The sequence below is a fragment of the Macaca mulatta genome, chromosome 14 (assembly GCF_049350105.2).
Source record: "Macaca mulatta isolate MMU2019108-1 chromosome 14, T2T-MMU8v2.0, whole genome shotgun sequence".
NCBI lineage: Eukaryota > Metazoa > Chordata > Mammalia > Primates > Cercopithecidae > Macaca > Macaca mulatta.
The window spans coordinates 50,656,009-50,681,963 of NC_133419.1; the positions used below are offsets into that span (position 1 = coordinate 50,656,009).

General features: G+C 37.7%; 1 protein-coding gene across 4 annotated transcripts in view; it reads right to left on the reverse strand.

Annotated features, from left to right (window-relative positions):
* The window catches only part of PDE3B (phosphodiesterase 3B), a 207,950-nt gene that overhangs the window by 39,953 nt on the left and 142,042 nt on the right, over positions 1–25,955 (reverse strand). For 2 of the 4 annotated variants that reach the window (XM_077963273.1, XM_077963272.1), the window contains exons 5-8: positions 21,555–21,661; positions 8,927–9,137; positions 8,092–8,165; positions 5,084–5,176 (exon numbers count right to left, since the gene is read on the reverse strand). In XM_077963273.1, coding sequence (XP_077819399.1) covers positions 5,084–5,176; positions 8,092–8,165; positions 8,927–9,137; positions 21,555–21,661 — 485 coding nt within the window. The remainder of the gene's footprint in view (positions 1–5,083; positions 5,177–8,091; positions 8,166–8,926; positions 9,138–21,554; positions 21,662–25,955) is intronic. The other 2 variants (XM_028833635.2, XM_015114810.3) reach the window with 1 other exon arrangement.

Below are 25,955 nucleotides of genomic sequence, written 5' to 3' on the forward strand. Positions count from 1 at the left end.
GTGAATAGGAGTGGTGAGAGAGGGCATCCTTGTCTTGTGCCCGTTTTCAAGGGGAATGCTTCCAGTTTTTGCCCTTTCAGTATGATGCTGGGCTGTGGGTTTCTCCTAGATGGTTCTTATTATTTTGAGGTATATTCCTGTAATACCTAGTTTATTGAGTTTTTAACATGAAGGGATGTTGAATTTTATCAAAAGCCTTTTTCTGCATCTATTGAGATAATCATGTGATTTTTGTCTTTAGTTCTGTTTATGTGATGAATCACATTGACTGATTTGCATATGTTGAACTGACCTTGCATCCCAGGGATGATCATAGTGGATTAGCTTTTAGATGTGCTGCTGGATTTGGTTTGCAAGTATTTTGTTGAGGATTTTTGCATCAATTTTCATCAAGGATATTGGCCTGATGTTTTGTTTTTTTCTTGTGTCTCTGCTACATTTTGGTATCAGAATGATGCTGGCCTCATAGAATGGGTTGGGGAGGAGTCCTTCCTCCTCATTTTTTTGTAATACTTTCAGTCCTTCCTCTTCAGTTTTTTGTACCACTACTTTCAGTATAAATAATACCAGCTCTTCTCTGTACATCTGGTAGGATTTGGCTGTGAATCCATCTGGTCCTGGCCTTTTTTTTTTTTTTTTTTTTGCGGGGGGGTTGGTGGGCTATTTATTACAGATTCCGTATTGGTCTATTCAGGGAATCCATGTCTTCCTGGTTCAGTCTTGGGAGGGGTTATGCATACAGGAATTTATCCATCTCTTCTAGGTTTTCTAGTATGTGTGTAAAGAGGTGTTCATAGTAGTCTCTGATGGTTGTATTTCTGTGGGGTCAGTGGCACCACCCCCTTTGTCATTTCTAATTGTGTTTATTTGGATCTTCTCTCTTTTCTTCTGTATTTGTCTAGTTAGCAGTCTATTTATCTTACTAATTTTTTCAAAAAATCAACTCCTGGTTTCATTCATCTTTTGGATGGTGTTTTTGTGTCTCAATCACTTTCAGTTCAGCTCTGATTTTGGCTATTTCTTGTTTTCTGTCAGCCTTGGGGTTGGTTTGCTCTCTCTTCTCTAGTTATTTTAGTGGTGATATCAGGTTATTAATTTGGGATATCTCTAACTTTTTGATATGGGTGTTTAGTGCTATAAATTTCCTTCTTAACACTGCCTTAGCTGTGTCCCAGAGATTTTGTAGGTTGTATCTTTGTTCTCATTCATATTAAAAACCTTCTTGATTTCTGCCTTAATTTCATTATTTGCCCAAAAGTCATTCAGGAGCAGGTTGTCTAATTTCCATGTAATTGCATGGTTTTGATTGATTTTTTTTAGTCTTGATTTCTATCTTTATTGCACTGTGGTCCAGGAGTATGTTTGGCATGACTTCAGTTCTTTTACATTTGCTGAGGATTGTCTGATTGATTTTAGAACATGTACCATGTGGTAATGAGAAAAATGTACATTCTGTTGTTTTTGGGTGGAGAGTTCTGTAGAGGTCTATCAGATCCATTTGGTCCCATATTGAGTTCAGGTACTGAATATCTTTGTTAATTTTCTGCCTCAGTGATCTAATACTGCCCAGTGGAGTGTTGAAGTCTCCCACTATTATTGTGTGGGAGTCTAAGACTCTTTGTAGATCTCAAAGAACTTGCTTTGTAAATCTGGGTACTCCTGTGTTCGGTGAATATATATTTAGAATAGTTAGGTCTGATTGAATTGAACCCTTTACCATTATGTAATGCCTTTCTTTGCCTTTTTTGATCTTTGTTGGTTTAAAGCCTGTTTTGTCTGAAATTAGGATTGCAACCTCTGCTTTTTTCCTGATTTCCAATTGCTTGGTAGATTTTCCTCCATCCCTTTAATTTGAGCTTACAGGTGTCACAGCCTGTGAAATGTGAAACTGTCTCTTGAAGACAGCATATCATTGGGTCTTGCTTTTTTTTTTTTATTCCAGTTTGCCACTCTATGCCTTTTAAATGGGGCATTTAGCCCATTTACACTCAAGGTTAGTATTGATATGTGTGGATCTGTTCCTGTCATTGTGCTGTTACCTGGTTATTAAGCCAGCTTGTGTGGTAGCTTTACATCATTGGGTCTGTGTACTTAACTGTATTTTTTTGTATTACCTGGTAATGGTTATTCCTTTCATATTTAGTGCTCTTTTCAAGATCTCTTGTAAGTGGGTCTGGTAGTAACAAACAGTAGTAACAAACTTCCTCAGCATTTGCTTATCTGAAAAGGATCTTATTTCTCCTTCATTGAGGAAGCTTAGTTTGGCTGTATATGAAATTCTTGAAGTTTTTTTTTTTTTTAAAGAATGTTGAATATAGGAACCCAAGCTCTTCTGGCTTGTAGGGGTTTCTGCTGAAATGTCTACTATTAGCCTGACTGGGTTCCCTTCTCTCTAGCTGCCTTTAACATTCTTTCCTTGATTTCAAACTTGGATAATCTGATGATTATGCATCTTGGGGATGATCTTCTTGAGTAGAATCTTGCAGGAGTTCTCTGTATTTCCTGAGTTTGGGTGTTGGCTTCTCTAGCAAGGTTGGGGAAGTTTTCATAGATAATATCCTGAAATGTGTTTTCCAAGTTGTTTGCTTTCTCCTGTCAGGGATGTCAATGATGTGTAGATTTGGCCTCTTTACATAATCCCGTATTTCTAGAGGTTTTGCTCATTCCTTTTCATTCTTTTTAAAATAACTTTTGTCTTACTTTCTTATTTCAGAGAGCCAGTCTTCAAGTTCCAAGATTCTTTCTTCAGCTTGGTCTCTTCTGCTATACTTGCAATTGCATCATAAAATTCCTGTAGTGTGTTTTCAGCTCTATCAGATCAGTTAGGTTCCTTTTCATACTGGCTATTTCATCTGTCAGCTCCTATATCATTTTATTGTGATTCTTAGTTTTCTTGAATTGGGTTTTGCCATTCTCCTGATCTTGATTATCTTTGTTCCTATCCATATTCGGAATTCTATTTCTGTCATTTCAGCCAGCTCAGCCTGGTTAAGAACTAGTGTGGTTGTCTGAAGGTCATAAAACACTAACCATTTAGGTTGCTGGAGTTCTTGCATTGGTTCTTTCTTATCTCTGCATGTGGCTGTTCCTTTAACAGCTGGGCTGCCTCTGATTGATGTGGTCAGACAGGGACAGCATGTTTGTGCTAGAGTCCCATGTTGAGAGGAGAAGTGAGGACCGGGACCTGTATGGAGAACAGTCCAGCCACTTTTCTGTGAGGTAGGTACTCTGTGCTGGGCTCTGGGCCGGCTAGCCTCTGGTCCCCAAAGACTCTCTAAAGCCTGAAGACAGCAAAGCCTAGGGCTGTGAGACAGCAAAGATGGCAACCTGCCCAACCCACTGGGAGCTCTGTCTCAGGGAGTTACAGAGCTGCTACTGGCTTGATAGCCTGGAGGTGACGGTAGCTGAAGAACCAGGCCAGGAGGACCTGCCTAGTGAAGATATATGAGATTGGAAACCCATGTAACAAACAGTCTAGTCACTTTTCTGTAGGGCTGCTGCAGTATGCTGGGGGTACACTCCAGTCCCTAGTCACCTTGGTTTATCTAGCACCTGAAGGTATCAACAGTGAAGGATGTAAAACAGCAAAGATGGCAGTCCCCCTCTCCCTCTGGGAGCTCCATCCCGGGGAGGTTTGAAACTGCTGCTGGCCAGAAAACACCGGCAGAGATGGCTGGACACCCCAGTTGGGAGGTCCCACACAGTGAGGAGGAACAGGATTGAGGACCTGTGTGAAAAAGCAGTCTGGCCACTTTTTTGTAGAGCAGTTGGGCTGTGTTGGGGGTCTGCTGCAGCCCCCAGTCACTTTGGACTCTCCAAATCCCAAAGGCAACAATGGTTAAGGCTGAAAAACAGCAAAGATGGCAGCTTGCCCCTCCCTCTGGGAACTCCGTCCCAGCAAAGTTTGATACTATTGCTGGCCAGAAAACACTGGCAGGGGTGGTTGTAGACCTTGGTCACAAGATTCTGCCCAGTGAAAAGGAACGAGATCTGGGACCCATGTGAAAAAGCAGTCTAGCTGCTTTCCCATAGAGCTGTGGGGAAAGACAGCTCCAGACCCTAGTCACCTTGGACTTCCTAGAGCCAGAAGGCAACAATGGCAAAGGCTGTGAAACAGCCTGTCCCTTCCCCTGGCAGCACCATCCCCCGGAGGCTCAGAACCACTGCCAGCTGAATAACAGTGGCAAGAGTGGCTGGTTACCTTGGTTGGGAGGTCCTGCCCAGTGAGAAGAAGAGGCGTCAGGGACCCACATAAAAAAGCAAGCTGGCTGCTTTTTTGTAGGGTGGTTACACTGAAGGCAACAATGGCTAAGGCTACAAAACAGCAAAGATGGTAGCCTACCCCTCCCTCTGGGAGTTCCATCAACACATCAATACTGCTACCAGTGGCTGGCTGGAGTTCCAAGTCAGTGGTCTTATCTTGTAAGATGCTGTGGACATGGGACCTGCAGGCCATTGCTGCTCAGCCCCCTGAATTCAGCTGCTTCTTAGGGGTCCGTATGGGGGTCTAAACCCCTGTTTTGCCGAGTTGCAGTTGCTTTTGCCTAGAAGCCCAAGTATCTATAGCTCCTGGGGCTCCGCATGTGGCTGAGCAGCTACTCTGCCAAGATGCCACAGAGCTCTGCATATCCGACTGAAGACCCTGGTGCAGTGGGTTTGAGCGGGGGTTTCCTGACCCAAGGGTTGCAGAGATCTACGGGAGAAGCATGGGTCCCCAGGGTTGCTCACTCAGTCATTCTTCCCTAGGGGAGGGAGGCTCCCCTGGCTCCATGTCACTCCCAGGCGGGCAGTCATCCTGCCTTGCTTTTCTACATTCTCTGTGGGTTGTTTTCTTGATGAATCCCAATGTGTGTACATGGATGTTTCAGTTGAAGGTGCTGTACGTACTCACCCCTTCTATTTCTCTCCATGAGAGCAGTGCACACTAGCTGCTTCTAGTTGGCCATTTTGGCCAGCCTCTTATTTTGTTTCTGGATCTGGGTACTGATTATATGATAATTACAAGCTATAAACTCAATATGTAGAGTTTTGTTTGTTTGTTTGTTTGTAAAAAGAGATCTCGGCCAGGCACAACAGCTCCTACCTATAATCCTAGTGCTTTGGGAAGCCAAGGCAGGACGATCACTTGAAGCCAAAAGTTTGGGACTAGTCTGGGCAACACAGCGAGTTCTCATCTCTACAAAAAAAAAATTTTTTTAATTAGCCAGGCATGGTGGCCTATGCCTGTAGTCCCAACTACTCAGAAGACTGAGGAGGGAGGACTGCTTGAGCTCAGGAGTTGGAAGCTGCAGTGAACCATGATTGTGCCACCATACTCTCTAGCCTGGGTGACAGAGTAAGACCCTGTCTCAAAAAAAAAAAACAAATAAAAGAATTCTTAAGAGTACTCATTGGAGTTGAGTTTCAGAAAACTAGGTTCAAACCCGAATGATTTTTGTACTTAATAATGGCAAGCTTTCTCCCCTGTAAAATTTGGATAATACCTACCTTACAAGATGTTATACATAATAGGTGACTAATAAATGTTAGTGTAATCTCAACCTAATACAATGAATATACCAATCATTAATTGATTAGATGATGATCTGGAAGTTTTACTGTTTAGAAAATATTATTTTTTCCAAATGAAAAACATTTAATTTAAAAAATTAAATTTAGACTATTCAAGTATTTATGGTAAGTTAAGGCAGTAACTACAATGATATTCTAAAATAGCAGTTAATCTAAAAATTGCTGGCAATCGAGGTATATTACATAATTTGCTTTTTAATGATATGAATTCCTAATGACTATTATCTTACAAATAACAATAAAAACAGGTGAGATAAATGTAGAATTTCTTTTCTAAAGATGTCTGCAACACTATCTCTTGTCCCAAACACTTTTCTGAAATGTATTCTTATCATTCCTCTATCAAGACAGAGCATTTGTTTACCAACCCTCTGGAATCTCAACAGGCCTCATGACTGCTCTGATTAACAGAATATGGCAGAAGTGACACTCTGTTCTGAGTTGAGTCATTAACTGGACTGGCAGTTTCCACTTCCTACTCTCTTGGAATGCCACCAACAAACTGGGAGAAGCCCATGGAAGGGTCATATTTAGATGGACTGGTCAATAGCCAACAGGCACATGAGTAATCCATCTTGGAAATTCTGCCCAACCAATCCTTCAGATAACTGCTTCCCCAACCAGTATCTGACTGCAATCTCATGAAAGTCCTCAGGTGACAATCTCCCAGTTGAGGCTAGTCCACCCAAAGAAATATGACACTTAATAAATTATTGTTCTTTTTAAAAACTTTATTGAGTATAAATTACATACCATTAAAATCTACCTATTGTAAAATGCCTTAGTTCAGGCTGCTATAACTGGATATTATAGACTGAGTGGCTTATAAAAAAATAGGAATTTATTTCTCACAGTTAGGGAAGCTGGACGTCTGAGATCAGGGTGCCAGCCTGGCCAAGTTCCAGTGAGGGCCCTCTTCCAGGTTGCAGACTACTGGTTTCACATTGTATCCTCACGGTGGGAAAGAAGGCTAGAGAGTTTTCTGGGGTTCATTTACAAGGGATCCCTTTTACAAGGGAACTAATCCCATTCATGAGGGATCCACCTTCATGACCTAATTACCTCCCAAAGACCTCACCTCCCAATACCAGCATATTGGGGTATAGGATTTCAACACATAAATTTTTGGAGGAACACAAACATTCAGCCCATAAGTGTACAATTCAACAATTTTAGTATATTTGCAGTTATCAGCAATCATTACAATCCAATTTTAGAACATCCTCAACACGCCCCCCAAAATGTTCCTTCATGCCTATTTATAGTTAATCCCTATTCTCACTTTACGCCACAACTGTTCTGATTATTGTCTCTATAAATTTGTCTTTTAAGAATTTCATATAAATGTAATCATACAATGTATGATCTTTTGAGCCTGGCTTCTTTCACTTAGAATAATGTTTTGAAGTTCATCTATGTTGCAGCATGTATCAGAAGTTTATTCCTTTAATTGCTGAACTGAATTCCATTGTAATGATATACCAAAAAAAAAAAAAAAAAAAAGAATGAGTTGGGAAGTGTTCCCTCCTCTTCTATTTTTTGGAAGAGTTTGTGAAGAATTAGTCTTTTTATTTTATTTTATTTTTTAACAATCCTTTAAAATGCAAAAAACAAAAAACTATTAAATTGCACACTTTAAAAAGGTAAATTTTATGGTATGTAAACAGATTGAGAAGAGCCTACAATCCCTGAAAACGCTTATCTATTTTTGGTTTAACTTTTTTCTTAGGGTACAACACTTTAGAGTTTATCAAGTTATCCATACCATGGCAAGCCTTCAACTCTAGTCTCTGTCTTCCTAGTCCCATGAAGCTACTAATAAAATTGCTCATCCTATTAGTCACTGGTCTCTGTGGAACTGGAATATACTCTTTTGATAGCCCCAAACTCCAGGCTCACTTTCTTGGAGTTCTATCTTCCAACAGATCTTGTATGGGTGATTCACAGGATCTTTTTAGTTCTTCAATGGCTTCAAGTAGATTTTAAAAAAAAAATAATTCGTCCACATTTTCTAGTTGCCCTCAGGGGAAATGTTGGTCTGAATTACTTAGTTAACTACTACTGGTAGTTTGAGTCATCAATTTTTAAGGTTATAAAACAACTATAATTTCATCAACAACAACATTTCTTGTTTGAGGATATAAAATATTTCAGAATGATATAATTAACCACACTTTAAAACAACTCCTCTTTATGCCATAAAAAATTTATACCTTTTGGGTTTAGATTGTGCAGTACAAATTTCAATGTTAATACAAATAATTTCACTATTTATAAACAACAGATATAACATAAGAAGACTACATTCATTTGTACAGGACATTTTTATTCTTTGAATTACTTTCATCATCTATTATTTATAATTTGTTCTAAATAAATCCTGTGTGAAGTGGGTAAAAAAGAATAATCTTCATTTTAAAGATGGATAAACTGAAGTTAAACTCATTCATTTTCCCATTCTAAAAACCACTGTAAGAAATTTATCTTAAACTCAAATACATATGACTTTTGTAATCTCACCTGATTTTCCACTGCAGCAATCTGTACTGTCTGATTCAGATGTTGAAACATATTTCAGTATTTGATGTCCACAGCTTATAGAATAAAATAGATAAATATATATGGTAAATGAGGTAAAAGTTTTTTACCTGAACACAATCAGAAAATCTGTTTAATTTTTAACCAAGATCCCAACTGCAACACATCCTAATATTCCAATCTCTATAAAGTTAAAAGGCTTTAACCTAGAAAGTATCTATGTGTCCTTGAAGGAAACAAAATATTTTTGAAAAGTCAACACTGGATCTGAGGTAAACTTCTACTATTAGTAAAGCAGAAATAAGATCAAACACCATATGAACTGGGTACTATCAATAGGTACTAAAGCAGTGTATACTAAAATAATTTAATATTTATTAAGATCTTAGGATGGGTAGAATACCATTACATTTTACCTCAGATGGAGACCATTTAATTTAAAAAATTAATAACCACTAAAATAAGAAGACATTTATTTAGAATAAAAACTACTAGATAAATAAGGAAAAGAATATAGGCTGAATCCATCATCTAGTTATAACAAAGAACTAGAAAACCGGTAATACTTTATTAAAATACAGTAAAGTCCTCAATATCATCGATAAGTTTTTGAAAACTGACATTTTAAGAACTGACATTTTAAGTGAAACAACTTATAGCACATCTTCAAATAATGGCATTTCATTATAACACCGAAAAAAATATGGTCATTTATAAATGCTTAAAGCTGGAGTTTCCAAGAACCTATCCAAAATGTTGAGGACTTAACTGTAATCAACATTTTGAAAAAGAAATAATAAACAGTTGGGAAACTTACTTGTTACACAGATTGCTATCAGAATTTCTAAGATGCTGATAAAAATCTGGTGTATTAGGTGCATTGCCCAGAGATCTCTGTAAAATAATGCTTGGCTTATTAAGAAAATCAGCAGTATCAGGAAATTCTATGGGTGATCGATTAGTTAGAGAGCCAGCAGCCATTGGTCCATAGTTGGGAGAATTCACAGGACTCAGACTGGATAAAACACCTTAAAAAATTAAAAGAAAGGAGACAGATAAATAAGAATGTATTTATGTGTATATGTTTATTAAATATATTTGTGTCTTTATGGATTTTTTCCTTATTTAAAAAAGCAAATTATTTACAATTAAATGATAAATTCCTACATGGGGCCTCAAGATATTCTAGAAACTTAAGCAATATTTGCCATATTTGTCATGATCAATGGCTGCTGGGTAAACACCCCTTGTTGGGTAAATATCTACATTTATAATAGGTAAATGTGAACGGTATGACTAAAACATACATACTGTATGGCAGAAATTTTCCTAATTCCTATTGGTCTTTAACTTTCACCTATGTGTCCCTATCAGACTGATAATCCACATGAGCAAAGCATCTCTACCAAAGTTTATTGAATTATTTTCAATTCAATAAAATTAAATTTTATTTAAATTCTCTTTTTTGTGTGTGAGATGGGGTCTCATTCCATTGCCCAGGCTGGAGTGCAGTGGCACAATCATGGCTCACTGCAGACTCAACCTCCTGGGTTCAATTGATCCTCTGGTCTTGGAGACTACAGGCACAAGCCACTGTACCCAGCTAATTTTTGTATTTTTTTGTAGAGACAGGGTTTCACGATGTTGCTCAGGCTGGTCTCAAACTCCTGGGCTCAAGTGATCCCCCTGCCTCAGACTCCCAAAATGCTGGGATTACAGGCTTAAGCCACTGCATCTGGCCAAAGAACTAAAATTCTTAATAGCATTAAGCAAGTTGAGAATAACATCATATGCTAACGTAATGTCAGATCGCTTTAAAAATTACATGAAAATATTTCCAGCTGATTCATTCATTCAACAAATATTTAGAGCTTACTATATGCTGGAAAATACACTGGGTTTCACAATGGAGAAAAAGATGCCATCCCTGAAACTCAATGAAGCTAGCACATAGTGAAGAATACAAACAAGTGCTAAGTGCTTAACAAGGGAATAAAACAGAGTGCTTCAGCAACACATAAAATGAGTCTATAATTCTGTCTATTTATTCCAGAAACCTTTGCTGAGTGCCTCAAACTAAAGCAGTATGGATATATCTGGAAAGAGGCAGGCAGATTTATAACCTTATTTGAAAATAAAGACCCAAGTAAAGTCTCATTCAGAAAGGAAAACAAGTAACAGTCATTAAGGAGCTACAATATTTTCAGGCATACTAGTAAACTTATAGATGTGTGCGCTGGTGTCAACTTGGTTATGGTGCTCAGTTGTTTATTTAAACACTAGTATAGATGTTGTCATGAAGATATTTTTCAGATGTGATTAACATTTAAATCGATAAATTTTGAGTAAAGCAGATTAACTTCTATAACATGGGTGGACCTCATCCAATTAGCTTAGAGCCTTACAAGAAAAGATTGAGGTCTCACAAAGAGGAAAAAATTTTGTCTCAGGTTCAAGACTGCAACATTAACCCCTGCTGGAATTTCCAGCCTGCCAGACTGTCCTGAAAATTTCCTACTTGCCTGCCTTGCAAGCCCTCACAGTTGTGTGAGCTAATCCCTTAAAACAAACTTTCTCTCTCTCTTTCTCTGCATGTGTGTGCGTGTATAAATATAATGTTCTTTATTTTTTGCCAATCTGATGGTAAATAAAAGAGCACTGTACCCTCACTTTTTAATTTCCTCATTACTAATAAGGTTAAGCACATTTCATGTTTATATGCCATTTGTATAGTTTTCTGCTGAAATGCTCGTTCAAGTCTTTTGCCAATTTTTCCATTGGCTTGTGGTGATGGACACACTCTAAGGTAGTCCCATTAACCCTTGCTCCCTGGTGTTCATGTCTTTGTGTAGAAAACATCTGTGACTAGCTTCTTATCAAAAGAAAGATGACAGGATGTCACCCCTATGATTATGTTTCATTATGGATTCCATCTTGCTAGAGACTCACTCTAGAGATTCTCCTTGCTAACTCCATGAAGTGAGCAGCCATAGTGAGGAAGACCATGTGACAAAAAACTATGGGCAGCCTCTACAAACTGTGGGTGGCCTCCAGCCAACAGCTATCAAGAACCCAGAGCCATCAAGAATCCACAACCAACGGAAATGAATTCTGAGGACAACCTGAATGAGCCTGGCAGTCGATTCATTCTCAGCTGATTCTTCAGATGAGAACAAGGAAGAGCCAACATCTAGTTTCGAGACTTACGACGCCTTAAGCAGAGGACTCAGTTGTGTGTGGACTCTTGCACAAAAACTGCTATATTTGTTGTAATCTGATATGCAGCAACAGAAAATGAATAGTTGTCCATAATTCTTCCACTGACAAAGTTCTTTATACAGCTGAATTCTAGTTCCTTCTCAGATGTTATTACTATTTTCAAATCTTTTTATGACTTTTTTTTTTTTTGATGGAGTCTCACTCTATCGCCCAGGCCAGAGTGCTGTGGTACACTCTCAGCTCACTGCAGCCTCTGTCTCCTGGGTTCAAGCAGTTCTCTTGCCTCACCCTACCAAATAGGTGGGATTACAGGTGCCCGCCACTACACCTGGCTGGCTAATTTTTTTTTTTTTTTTTGAGACGGAGTCTCGCTCAGTTGCCCAGGCTAGAGTGCAGTGGCGAGATCTCGGCTCACTGCAAGCTCTGCCTCCCGGATTCATGCCATTCTCCTGCCTCAACCTACTGAGTAGCTGGGACTACAGGCGCCCGCCACCATGCCCGGCTAATTTTTTTGCATTTTTAGTAGAGATGGGGGTCTCACCATGTTGACCAGGCTGGTCTTGAACTCCTGACCTCAAATGATCCACCAGCCTCGGCCTTCCAAAGTGCTGGGATTACAGGTGTGAGCCACCACACCCGGCCTTTATATGACTTTTTAATAAAGAGGTTATTAATTTTCACGTAGTCAGATTTATTCATCTAATCCCATATGGTAAGTATTTTTATGTCTTGTTACGGAAATTTTTCCCTAAAATCATGGAGTGTAGCAGCACTGCATATTTTTTATTAAATGTATCTCTAGGTAATTGATGGCTTTTGATGCTGAGGTAAATGGTGTTCTAAATTTCATTTTCAACCACTTTCTGATAGTATAGAGTAATACAATTAATTTTTCTGTACAATTAAAATATTGCAAAATTTACTTAATTCTATATTTTTAGAGCCTTCTAGATTTTCTATATATACAAAACAGCAATCTGCAAATAAAGAAAAGGGTTTATATCTTCCTTTCCAGTATTTATTCTGTTTCTTTATCTTGTCTTCATGCATTGTCTAGAAATTACAGGATAATGTTGGAGACAAGTGTTTACAGTGAACATCTTTATCTTGTTTCCAAAGTCAGGAGAAAAATGCTCAGTATTTCATTATGTATTATGTTTGAAAAACATTTTTGATAGATACTTTATCAGATTAAAAATGTTCCCTCTATCCCCAATTTGCTTAAAATTTTTTACTGTAATTATCAAATTTATCAAATGAACATACATGAAAAGCTTTCTCTGTACCAATTAAGATGACCATATGATTATTCTCTTTTATTCTATTAATGCAGTGAATTTTCAAAGGTTAAACAGACTTTATATTCCTGTAATAATACTTCCTAACATGGACATTATGGTATTAACATTTTAATATATTACTCAATTATATGTGTAACTTTTTGTTTAGGATTTTTGTATCTATATTCACAAGAGATGTAGGCTTCTAATTTTCTTGTAATATCCTTGTCAGGTTTCGATATTAGGGTTACGCTGGCCTTATAAAAATTTGGTGTTTCCTCTTTCCCTTTTCAGTGAAAGAGATGTGTAAGATTGGCTGTGGTAAGCAGAATAATCACCCCCAAAGACGTCCATAACCTAAACCACAGAACCTATATGTTAGATTGCATGGCAAAGGGATATTTAAATTGCAAATGGACTTAAGGTTGCTGATCAGTTAACCTTGAGATGGGGAGATTATCCTGGATTATCTAGTTGCACTCAATGTAATGACAAGGGTTCTTGTCATTATAAGAGTCACACACGGCTGAGTCCTATGCCTAAGTAAAAGAGAGAGTCAGACATAAAAAAGCCAGAGAGATGGCAGCATCAGGATTCAGACTGACATTGCTGGCAATGAAGATGGAGTAATGGGGTCATGGGCCAGGAATGCAGGCAGGCAAGCTCTAGAAAGGCCTCTGGAAACTGGAAAATGCAAAGAAAATGGATTATCCCAGAAGAAACACAGCCCTGCTGACACTTTGCTTTGGGCCCAATGAGATCAATTTCAAACATCGACCTCCAGAATTACAAGAATAAATTTGTGTTACTTAAGTCACTAAGCATATGGTAATTTGGTACAGTAATGTCTTTGTCCATTTGGATTGCTATAACAGAATACCATAGACTAGGTATTTTATAAATAAGAGAAATTTATTTCTCACAGTTCTGGAGGCTGGAAAGTGCAAGATCACGACACTGGCAGATGTGGTGTCTGATCATGGCCCACTTCCTGTTTCACTGATGGCCATGTCCTCACATGGTGGAAGGGATTAGAGAGCTCTTTGAGGTCTCTTTTATAAGGCACTCATCCCATTCACAAAGAGTTCACTCATATGACCTAATCAACTTCCAAAGGCTCCAGCTCCAAATACCATCACATTGAAGATTAGGTTTCAACATATGAATTGGGGTGTAAGTGAGGGGATATGAATATTCAGTTTACAGCAAGCAGCTACAGAAAACTAAGGCACTGGATATAATCTTTCATAACAATATTAAATATTGGGAAGAATTTACCAGTAAAGTCATTTGGAGCTACAATTTTATTTGTAGGAAGGTTTTTAACTACAGGTTGAATTTCGTTAGAAGATATATGACTCTTCAGACTTTTTATCATTTTTTGTATCAGTGTCATCTTTTTGTATCAGTGTCACGTTTTCTTCTTTCTTTTGGTTTACTTTGCTGTTAAACCTACAGCTTCTTAAAATATAAGCTTAACTGATTTTTAATTTTTCTCTTTTTTTGCTATAAATTTCCCAACAAAGCACTGCTTTAGCTTCTTCCCACATTTTAATAAGTCTTATTTTCATTATTATTCAGCTCAAAATAATTTCTAATTTTCATTGTTTTTTCTTAACTCATAGGTTATTTATAATTTGAGGATTTTCTGCAGATCTATTGATAGATGTTTTTAAATCTAATTACACTGTGGTGACAGAACATGCTTATGTGTTTTTTAAACAGTTTTTTAGGATATCATTCACATACCATAAAATTTACTATTTTAAACTGTACAATTCAGGGAATTTAAAAATCCACAGAGTTGTGAAACTATCACCACTATCTAATTCTGGAATATTTCCATAAACTCAAAAAGAAACCCTATACCCATTAGCAGTCATTCCCTATTGCTGTCCCTCCTACCCATAGTTACAGGTGACCACTGTCTTAGTTCATTCAAGCTGCTATAAAAAATACTTTAGTCTGGGTAATTTGTAAACAACAGAAATTGGCTGTTCACAGTTTTGGAGGCTGGGAAGACCAAGACCAAGGTGCCAGCAGACTTGATGTCTGGTGAGGGCTCAGTTTCTGCCTCACAGATGGTAATTTTTTCACTGTATCCTCACATGGCTGACAGGATAGCTAGCTCCCGCAGGCCTCATTTATAAGGGCACTAATCTCATTCACAAAGGCTCCAACCTCATGACCTAGTCATTTCCAAAAGGCTCCAGCTCTTAATATTGTTTCATTGGGGATTAGGTTTCAACATGTGAATTTTGGAGGTACACAAACATTAAAATCATAGTAACCACTAATACTTTCTATATCTATATATCTGTCCATTTTAGACATTTTATATGAGTAGATTTGTACACTCTGTAGTCTTTTGTGACTGCCTTATTTAACTTAGCATAATGTTTTCAAGGTTCATTCAACGGTATGCCACGTAGTGCTACTCCATTTTATTTTTGTGACAAAATATATTCTACTGTATGGTTAAGCCACGTTTTGTTTAACCATTTATTGATAGCCATTTAGGTTGTTTCTAATTTTGGCTACTATGAATAATGCTGCTATACACATTTACGTACAAGTTTTTGTGTGGACCTACGATTTCACTTCTCTTGGATATGTATCAAGGAGTAGATTTTCTGGGTCATATGGTAACTTGTTTAAAATTTGAGAAACTGCCAAATTGTCTTCCAAAGTGGCTATATCATTTTACTTTCCCATCAGCAATGTATTGGATAGTGTTCTAACTTCTGAATATTTTTTACCCAAACATGTTACTGTCTGTCTTTATAATTACAGACATCCTAGTGGGTGTAAAATGGTACCTCCCTGTGGTTTTGACTTGTATTTTCCAAAATATTAATGATCCTGAGCATCTTTTCATATGGTTATGGGCCACTTGTATATGTTCTTTGGAGAAACATTTATTCAGACCTTCTATTTTCTTTCCCTTCTTTTATTTTTATTTATACTTTTTTTTGAGACAGGATCTGGCTCTATCACCCAGGCTGGAGTGCTGCAGTATCAGCATAGCTCACTGCAGCCTCTACCTCCTGGGATCAAGTGATCCGCCTAACTCAGCCTCCTGAGCAGCTGGTGCCACCACAAGTCACACCACTATGCCCAACTAATTTATTATTATTATTATTATTCTTGTAGAGAAAGGGTCTTGCTAGGTTGCCCAGGTTGAGATCTATGTTTTAATCAGGCCATTTTTTCTTTTTCTTATTGAGTTGTCAAGAGTTATTTACATATTCTGGATACAAGCCTGTTGTCAAATATGATTTGCCAACATTTTATCTTATCCTGTGTCTTTTCACTTTCCTGATGCTGTCTGTTAAAGTACAAATGTTTTCAATTTTGATGAATTCTGATGTATCAATATTTTTCACTTATGGACCATGCATTTGGTATCACATTTAAGAATGCCTTACTCGAAACCCAAAGTCACAATATTTTCTCTGATGTTTTCTTCTATAAGTTTTATGGTTTTAACTTTTATTCCTCATGGAATCCTTTTTCTTTTATTTGGCTTCCAGTTCATTTTCTAGTACAAAGGGTATAATGGAAGCTTTTTTCATAATGTGTGCTTTTATTTTTGCTTCTTTTTATTGTACATATTTAAGGCATAGAACATGATGTTTTGATATACATAAACATGGTGAAATGGTTACTACAGTCAAGCAAATTAACATATCCATCATCTCACAGACACCTTTTGTGTATGTATGTGTGGTAAGAGCACCTAAAAATCTATTCTCTTAGCAAAAGTTCCAGTATACAATGTATTATTATTGACTATAGTTTTCATGCTGTACTTTAGATCTCTAGACTTCTTGATCCTATATATCTACAACTTTGTAGCCTTTGACCTCTATTTCCCCATTTCCACTACCCCATCAAGCTCCTGGTAACCACCATTTTACTCTTTTTCTATGAATCTTGACTTTTTTTTGCAGATTCCATATATAAGTGAGACCCCAAGTAGTATTTTTCTTTCTGTGTCTGACTTATTTCACTTAGCATAATGTTCTCCAGGTTCATCCATATTGTCACAAATGGCAGGATCTCCTTCCTTGATAAAGCCAAATAATATTCCATTATATATATATAATATATATATATATATATAAAAATATATAAATATTATTTGCTCCACTCATCCATCGATTAACAGTTAGGTTATTTCCAAACCTTGGCTACTGTGAATGAACATGGGAAAGCAGATATCTCTACAAGGTGTTGATTTCATTTCCTTTGGGTATATACCCAGAAGAGAAATTGCTGGGTCATATGTCAGTTCTATCTAATTTTTTGAGAAATCTCTATACTGTATTCCATAATGGCTGCACCGATTTACATTCCCTGTGTACAAAAGTTTCCCTTTTCTCCACACTCTTGCCGACACTTGTTCTCTCTTATGGCTTTAATGTTTACATTTGAGTCTATGATGTATTTCAAGTTAATTTTTCAGTATGGTGAGAGGTAGGATTCTAAATCAATTATTTTGCATGTTCATAACCACTTGTCCCAGCACTATTTATTGAAAATATGATTCATTCCTCAATGAATTATCTTGGTATCCTTGTTGAAAATCACTTGACCATATATGTCAAGGTTTATTTCTAAAACCTGAATTCTATTTCATTGAACAGAAATATCTCTATGCCAGTACCATACTATTTAAATTATTGTAGCCTGGTAGTAAGTTTTAAAATTTGAAAGTGGGAGTCCTCATACTTTTTCTTCTTTTTTATTAAAGAACTGTTTTGGCTATTCTGGGACTCTTGCATTTCTACATGAAGTTTAGCATCAGACTGTCAATTCTGGCAAAGCTGAAATTTTGATAAGGATTGTATCGAATCTAGTGCAATTTAAAGAATACTGCCATTTAATAATATTAAGTTTTCTGATCCTTAAACGTGGAATGTCTTCCAATATATTTAGGTCTTCTTTAATTTCAACAATATTTTATAGTTTTCATTGTCAAAGTGTTATACTATTTTGTTAAATTTATTTCAAAGATTTTTTAATGCTAACTGTAAATGGAAATCTTTTTGTAACTTGAGTTTTGGATTCCTTAATGTTAGCATATAGAAATAAATTGATTTTTGTATATCCTGCCACATTGATAAACTTATTTATTGATGATAATAGGTTTTAGTGAATTTCTTAGGATTTTATATATATAAGCTCATGCCATCTGCAAACACAGTTTTACTTTTTCCTTTTATTCCTTCTTACCTAATTGCCCTGGCTAGAACCACTAATCCAATATTGAGGTAAAAGTAGCCTTACTCTATAATTATTAAAACCATGTCACAATTTTGTTTTATACTAAGTCCAAACTCTAATCCACTTCAGGGATAATTTCTGTTGGTTACGTTTTCCTTGGGTATATGTCAAAAATTTCTTGTATCTTTGCATGTTTCATATATTTTTGTTAAAAATTGTACATTTACATAAAATACTGTAACAGCTTTATATCAGATCCCTCCAACACCAAAGGTCTATTATGTTGCTGGTTTTGTGTTTGTTTTCTTCTTTCTGATTATTTGTTTAGTGACTTACCTGAACTAATTGTGTAGATTCTGTTTCTCCTGCAATGTGTAGTTACTTAGTTCTCTGTTAGCTTTTTCTGTTAAGTTTTTGATTATATTTTTAAGCATGGTTTCCTGGAAGTCAGGGGATCAGCATAATTTGGACATCAACCAATGAGCAGTCAGAAGATTCTTTTTTTTTTTTTTTGAGACGAAGTCTCACTCTGTCGCCTAGGCTCGAGTGCAGTGGCACAATCTCGGCTCACCGCAATCTCTGTCTCTCAGGTTCAAGCGATTCTCATGCCTCAACCTCCCAAGTAGCTGGGATTACAGGCACCCACCACCACGTCTGGCTAATTTTTGTATTTTTTAGTTTTGTATTTTGTAGAGATGGGGTTTCACCATGTTGGCCAGGCTCGTCTCGAACTCCTGACCTCAGGTGATCCACCCACCTGAGCCTTCCAAAGTGCTGGGATTACAAGTGTGAGTCACAGTGCCCAGCCTAATCTTTGTCTTTTAATTGGAGTGTAATTTTTTGTTGAAAACTTGACATTTCAGATAATATACTGACAACTCTAGTCAGATCCCTTCCTCTGCCCCAAAGGTATATATTTAATGTAATAAAGTGTGCTTAATCCATCATGCTGCTATTTACTTTTTATGTGTTTCTTCTGTTTTTGCTTTTCTTTTCTCAGATTCTTATTCAAGTTTTTTTTAATCATGTCATTTTATCTCCTTATAAGCTTTTTAGTTATATCTTTTTCTATTGGTCTTTTAATTGGCCCCCTGGATATTACAATGTTCATCTTTGATTATTAGTTTATCTTAAATTAGAACTTTTTACTGTTTTTCAAGCATTGCTAGTACCTTATGACAAATTTAAGTCCATTTACCCCTTGACTACCCTTTATGCTACTGTTGTCATATATTGACTTCTACGTATTTCATAAATGCTAAAAGAAAGTTATTATTGTGTTTACCCATCAATTTTTTATTATTATTATACTTTAAGTTCTAGGGTACATGTGCACGATGTGCAGGTTTGCTACACAGGTATACACGTGCCATGGTGTTTTGCTGCATACATCAGCTTGTCACACACATTAAGTATTTCTCCTAACGCTATCCCTCTCCCAGGCCTCCCCCCTCGGACTGGCCCCAGTGTGTGATGTTCCCCACCCTGTGTCCATGTGTTCTCACTGTTCAACTCCCACTTATGAGTGAGAACGTGTGGTGTTTGGTTTTCTGTTCTTGTGATGGTTTGCTGAGAATGATGGTTTCCAGCTTCATCCATGTCCCTGCAAAGGACATGAACTCATCCTTTTTATGGCTGCATAGTATTCCATGGTGTATATGTGCCACATTTTCTTTATCCAGTCTGTTCTTGATGGATATTTGGGTTGGTTCCAAGTCTTTGCTATTGTGAACAGTGCTGCAATAAATATACGTGTGCATGTGTCTTTATAGTAGCATGATTTATAATCCTTTTTAGTGATCGCCATTCTAACTGGCGTGACATGTTATCTCATTGTGGTTTTGATTTGCATTTCTCTGATGAACAGTGATAATGAGCATTTTTTCATATGTCTGTTGGCTGCATAATTGTCTTCTTTTGAGAAGTGTCTATTCATATCCTTTGCCCACTTTTTGACCCATCAATATTTTTTAATCCTCACCCACCTATTTAGCCTTACCAGTGCTTTTGGTTTGTTCTTGCAGTTCCATGGTTCAATCTGGATAATTTTCCTCCTGCCTAAGAAACTTGCTTTACTGAATCTTAGAAGCACAGGTCTGCCACCTACAAATTCTTTCAGCTTTTGTTTGTTTGAAAAAAATGTATGTTTTTCTGCTTCTCATCTGATTTACTAAAAGATTTTTTCCAGATTTACTGAGGTATAATTGACAAAAACTGCATGTATTCAAGGTGTACAACATAATGACTTGATTTACATTTTTACTGTGAAATGATTACCACAATCAAGTTAATTAACATACCCATCACCACAGTTACTGTCACAGGAGAGTGAGGATACTAAAACAAATTTTTATTCCAATTTAATTTTTCAAGAATATTTCTTCATTGGATAAAGAATTCTATGTTGTCAAGTTTTATTCTTTCGACACCTTTTAAAATATGCCACTCCATTGTCTTTGGAGTTCACAGTTGCTGTTAACAAGTCACTGTCAGTATTATTGTTGTTCCTTGAAAAATAAAAACAACCTTGCTTGGTTGCTTTTGAAACGTTTTCTTTATAATTTAGAGGCTTGACTCATATATCTAGCTGTGATTTTCTTGTATTTATCCTGCTTGGGGCTCACTGCACTTTATGAATTTGTTATTTGCTTTCTTTTATTAGTTTTGGGAAATTATTCCGCCCTTTTGTTTCTCTCCTTTCCTTCTGGAACTTCAGTCACACGTATTTTAGAAATTCTATGTCCCATATGTCTCTTAAACTTTGTTCTGTTATTTATATATTTTTCCTTCTCTGCGCTTCAGTTTGGAAATTTTCTATCTCTGTCTTCAAGTTCACTACTTTTGTATTCTATTGTATCCAATCCATTCTTAAACCATTGAATAAGCTTTTAATTTAATCAAGTGCATTTCTCAATTCTAGACTGTCCATTTCTTTTCTATGTGTTCTAGTTCTCTATTTGAAGTATCCATTCATTTTAGCCATTATTCCTTCCATTTCCTTTTAAACATCATTGTTATTTTAAAGATTGTAAAATACAGCATCAATATCATATGTAGATCTTTTTCTAGTGCCTGCTTTTCTTGATTATCAGTAACATTTTCTGACCTCTTCACATGCTTTGTAGTGTATTGTGTATAAAAGAATGTTGTAATTGTATATCTCAATCACAAAATTGTATCTATGTAATATCAGCCATAATGTACTTTAAAAGCAGAATTTATCAGTATTGCTTTGCTATTCCTACGTTGTATTTGTTAACATATCTTTCATCTAAGAGTTTTTAATCATTCTATAATCTTTTAATTTAAAAAATTCCTATTATAATGTTTTTCCAGGATGAAGTCATAGTTTTTTTTTATTCTAATACTAAAATTCTTTTCTCCATAATTACTATTCTACGAAAAAAAATACTCTTTCTTGAAGATTTTCCCTTGTCCTGGGTCTGCAACCATTCAGGTTAGTTAAATAGTTATATATTTTATCCCTGAATCCCTACTGCTTAGCAAAGTACTTGGTACAGAGTAGATATTCTAAAACTGTTTACTGAAAGAATTAGCAAATGGTCAACTAGTAGCCACCCCAAACTGCTAAGTCATGTTAACTCACAACACATGAAATTGTATTCAAAATTAGCTGTAAATGTGTGATGAAAACTGTTTACACTATCATATACTTTGAGAACCCCCATATCTGAATCATAAAGAATGATTTCTTACCAGCTCTTCTCAGACCTACATGGTGAGTCAGTGATACAGAAGATGACCTTTGCTTCGGGATAGTCAGTAGATTTGAATTAAAAGGCCCATTTAGATAGCATCCTTGACTAAAAGGGAAAAATAACAGGTTAAAATTTGTAAAAACTATGAAAAGTTTCATCTTTTTTCCTTACGGTCCTCAATTTAATTAGCAAATATATTCTCATAAATTCAGAGTTTGGGCCTCTAGTGCCTAAGGTCTAAAGCAGGAGTCAGCAAACTTTTTCTGTAAAGAACCAGATGGTAAATACTTTGGCTATATGTTCTCTATTGTAACTACTCAACTCTGCCGCTATAGCACAAAATCATCCATAAACTAAAATAAACAAACGGGTATGGTTTTGTTTCAATAAAATTTTACTTACAAAAAAACAGGTTATAGACCAGATTAGGTCCATAGGCTGTAGACTGCCGATCCCTGGGCTAAAGCAGGTTATCACAACTACTTTGAAGGTTTCTTGAAACATAGGCTGCTGGTCTCATTCCCAAGGTTTCTGATTCACTACGTCTGGGGTGGGGCCATATAATCTGCACTTCTAACAAGTTCTTACATGATGGAGTTTCTGATCCAGTGACCTCACTGCGAACTACTGGACTAAAGTACAGTTTTTCATTTTTTTCTGTTCCCTATCCTCACAGATGTTGACAACTTTTATTAGTGTAGGCAAAAAACAAGCAGTAAGCAAATAATACCACCCAATGAACTCATCACCCAATGAACTCATCTCCCTGCCAATGCTCTGTCATTCTTCATATTTTCATTGTGTGAAAACAAGTAATTCAAAACCAAAGTTTGGAACTTTTATTTTGAGACTTAAAGGAATGTGATTTTGGGACCTCAGTCATTAATGTACCTAGGCAGATACAACCTTGATTTCCCTGATTACAGATTAGCCTTTTTTCCCCCCTAACTTACATTGCTTTGCTAAATGCTGCAAAAAACTAAAGGATGTCAGAGAAGACTCCTTCCCTCTTTACTGCTGATCTTCATTATAGATTAACTTCCCTTTTTCTTCTCGTACACAAAGACATGTTTTTTAAGATGGAATGTTAAATATATTCTTTAAAATTGGAAAAAGAAAACAAACAAGCTGTAACTAATCAAACTGCTGTAACTCAGAAGCCAACTTTTTGTGGAATATGTTATTCTGCTAAACATCTTTGTTTTCTGCCTATACAAATATGATCCTAACTTTTCAACTTTGAAGCACTGACCTATTTCCTTGGAGTCTGTGTTTCCTGGATGGGCATCCTCAGCTTGTGTTTGAATACTCTTTTAAGCTGGATTCTTATTCTTTTGATTATTTCATACTGGCAATTGCCTACATGTGGAGTGGCAAAGACTGGAAGAGTAACAGTACCACCCAGGGCAACATTCAAATAGAAAAATCTGCATGTTCCCGGGCAAGACGGCCTAATAGAAAGAGCTCCAGTCTGCAATTCTCAGCAAGATCGACGCAGAAGCTGGATGATTTCTGCATTTCCAACTGAGGTACCTGGTTCATCTCACTGGGACTGGTTGGACAGTAGGTGCAGCCCAAAGAGGGTGAGCCGAAGCAGGGTGAGGCATCACCTCACCCAGGAAGGGCAAGAGGTTGGGAAATTTTCTCCCCTATCCAAGGGAAGCTGTGAGGGACTGTGCCGTGAGGAACAGTGCATTCCAGCCCAGATACTACGCTTTTCCCACAGTCTTCGCAATTCACAGACCAAGAGAGTCCCTCCGGTGCCTACCCCATCAGGGCCCTGGGTTTCAAGTAAAAAATTGGGCAGCCATTTGGGCAGACACCAAACTAGCTGCAAGAGTTTCTTTTTGTTGTTGTTGTATTGTTTTTTCCATACCACAGGGGCACCTGGAATGCCAGCAAGACAGAACCCTACACTTCCCGGGAAAGGGGGCTGAAGCCAGGGAGTCAAGTGGTCTGGCTCTGCAAGTCTCATCCCCACAGAGCCCAGCAAACTAAGATCCACTGCCTTGAAATTCTCACTGCCAGCACAGCAGCTGTCTGAGATCCACCTGGGATGCTCAAGCTTGGTGTGGGGAGGGGCATCTGTCATTGCTGAGGCTTTAGTAGGCGTTTTACCCTCACAGTGTAAACGAAGTCACCCAAAAGTTTGAACTGGGCAGACCCCACTGCAGCTCAGCAAGGCCACTGAGGCCAGACTGCCAGATTTCTCCTCTCTGGGCAGGGCATCTCTGAAAAAAAGGCAGCAGCCCCAGTCAGGGACTTATGGATAAAACCCCAATCTCCCTGGGACAGAGCACCTGGGGGAAGGGATGGCTGTGGGTGCAGCTTCAGCAGACTTAACCATCCCTGCCTAATGGCTCTGAAGAGAGTAGCAGACCTCCCAACACAGCATTCGAGCTCTGCTAAGGGTCAGACTGCCTCCTCAAGTGGGTCCCTGACCCCCAGGTACCCTGACTGGGAGACACGTCCCAGCAGGGGCTGAAAGACATCCCACACAGGAGAGCTTTTGCTGGCATCTGGCAGGTGCCCCTCTGGGACAAAGCTTCCAGGGGAAAGAACAGGCAGTAATGATTGCTGTTCTGCAGCCTCTCCTGGTGACACCCAAGCAAACAGGGTCTGGAATGGACCTCTCGTAAAGTGCAGCAGACCAGAAGCAAAGGGGCCTGACTGTTGGAAGGAAAACGAACAACAGAAGAATAGCATGTCCACTCAAAGACCCCATCCGAAGGTCACAAACATCAAAGACCAAAGGTAGATAAATCCACGAAGATGGGGAGAAACCAACACAAAAAGGCTGAAAATTCCGAAAAACACAACGCCTCTTCTCCAAATAATCACAACTCCTCACCAGCAGGGGAACAAAACTGGATGGAGAATGAGTTAGACAAACTGACAGAAGTAGGCTTCAGAAGGTAGGTAATAACAAACTAATCTGAGCTAAAGGAGCATGTTCTAACCCAATGCAAGGAAGTTAAGAACCTTGAAAAAAGGTCAGACGAATTGCTAAATAGAATAACCAGTGTAGAGAAGAAAATAAATGACCTGATGGAGCTGAAAAACACAGCACGAGAACTTTGTGAGGCATACACAAGTATCAAGAGCCGAACTGATCAAGCAGAAGAAAGGATATCAGAGACTGAAGATCAACTTGACGAAATAAAGCAAGAAGATTAGAGAAAAAAGAATAAAAAGGAACGAAGAAAGCCTCCAAGAAATATGGGACTATGTGAAAAGACCAGATCCACGTTTGATTGGTGTACCTGAAAGTCACAGGAGAAATGGAGTCAAGTTGAAAAACACTCTTCAGGATATTATCCAGAACTTCCCCAACCTAACAAGACAGGCCGACAATCAAATTCAGAAAATACAGAGAACACCACAATGATACTCCTTGAGAAGAGCAACCCCAAGACACATAATTGTCAGATTCACCAAGGTTGAAATGAAGGAAAAAATGTTAAGGGCAGCCAGAGCGAAAGCTTGGGTTACTCACAAAGGGAAGTCAGCAGAAACCCTACAAGCCAGAAGAGAATGGGGGCCAATATTCTTTTTTTTTTTTTTTGAGTTGGAGTCTCTCTCTGTCACCTACGATGGAATGCAGTGGCGTGATCTCAGTTCACTGCAACCTCCGCCTCCCAGGTTCAAGCAATTCTCCTGCCTCAGCCTCCTGAGTAGCTGGGATTACAGGCACACACCACCAAGGCTGGCTAACTTTCGTATTTTTATTAGAGATGGGATTTCACCATGTTGGTCAGGCTGAACTCAAACTCCTGACCTCATGATCTACCAAAAGAAAAGAACTTTTAACCCAGAATTTCATAGCCAGCCAAACTAAGCTTCATAAGTCAAGGAGAAATAAAATCCTTTACAGACAAGCAAATGCTGAGAGATTTTGTCACCACCAGGCCTGCCTTACAAGAGCTCCTGAAGGAAGCACTAAACATGGAAAGGAACAACCAGTACCAGCCACTGCAAAAACATACCAAGTTGTAAAGACTATCTACACTATGAAGAAACTGCATCAACTAAAGGGCAAAACAACCAATTAGCATCATAATGACAGGATCAAATTCACACACATTAACCTTAAACATAAACAGGCTAAATGCCCCAATTAAAATACACAGACTGGCAAATTGGATAAGAGTCAAGACATATCAGTGTGATCTATTCAGGAGACCCATCTCACCTGTAAAGACACATCAGGCTCAAAATAAAGAGATGGAGGAATATTTACCAAGCAAATGGAAAGCAAAAAAAAAAAAAAAAAAAGGCAGGAGTTGCAATCCTAATCTCTGATAAAACAGACTTTAAACCAACAAAGATCAAAAGAGACAAAGAAGGGTATTACATAATGGTAAATGGATCGATGCAAAAGAACTAACCATCCTAAATA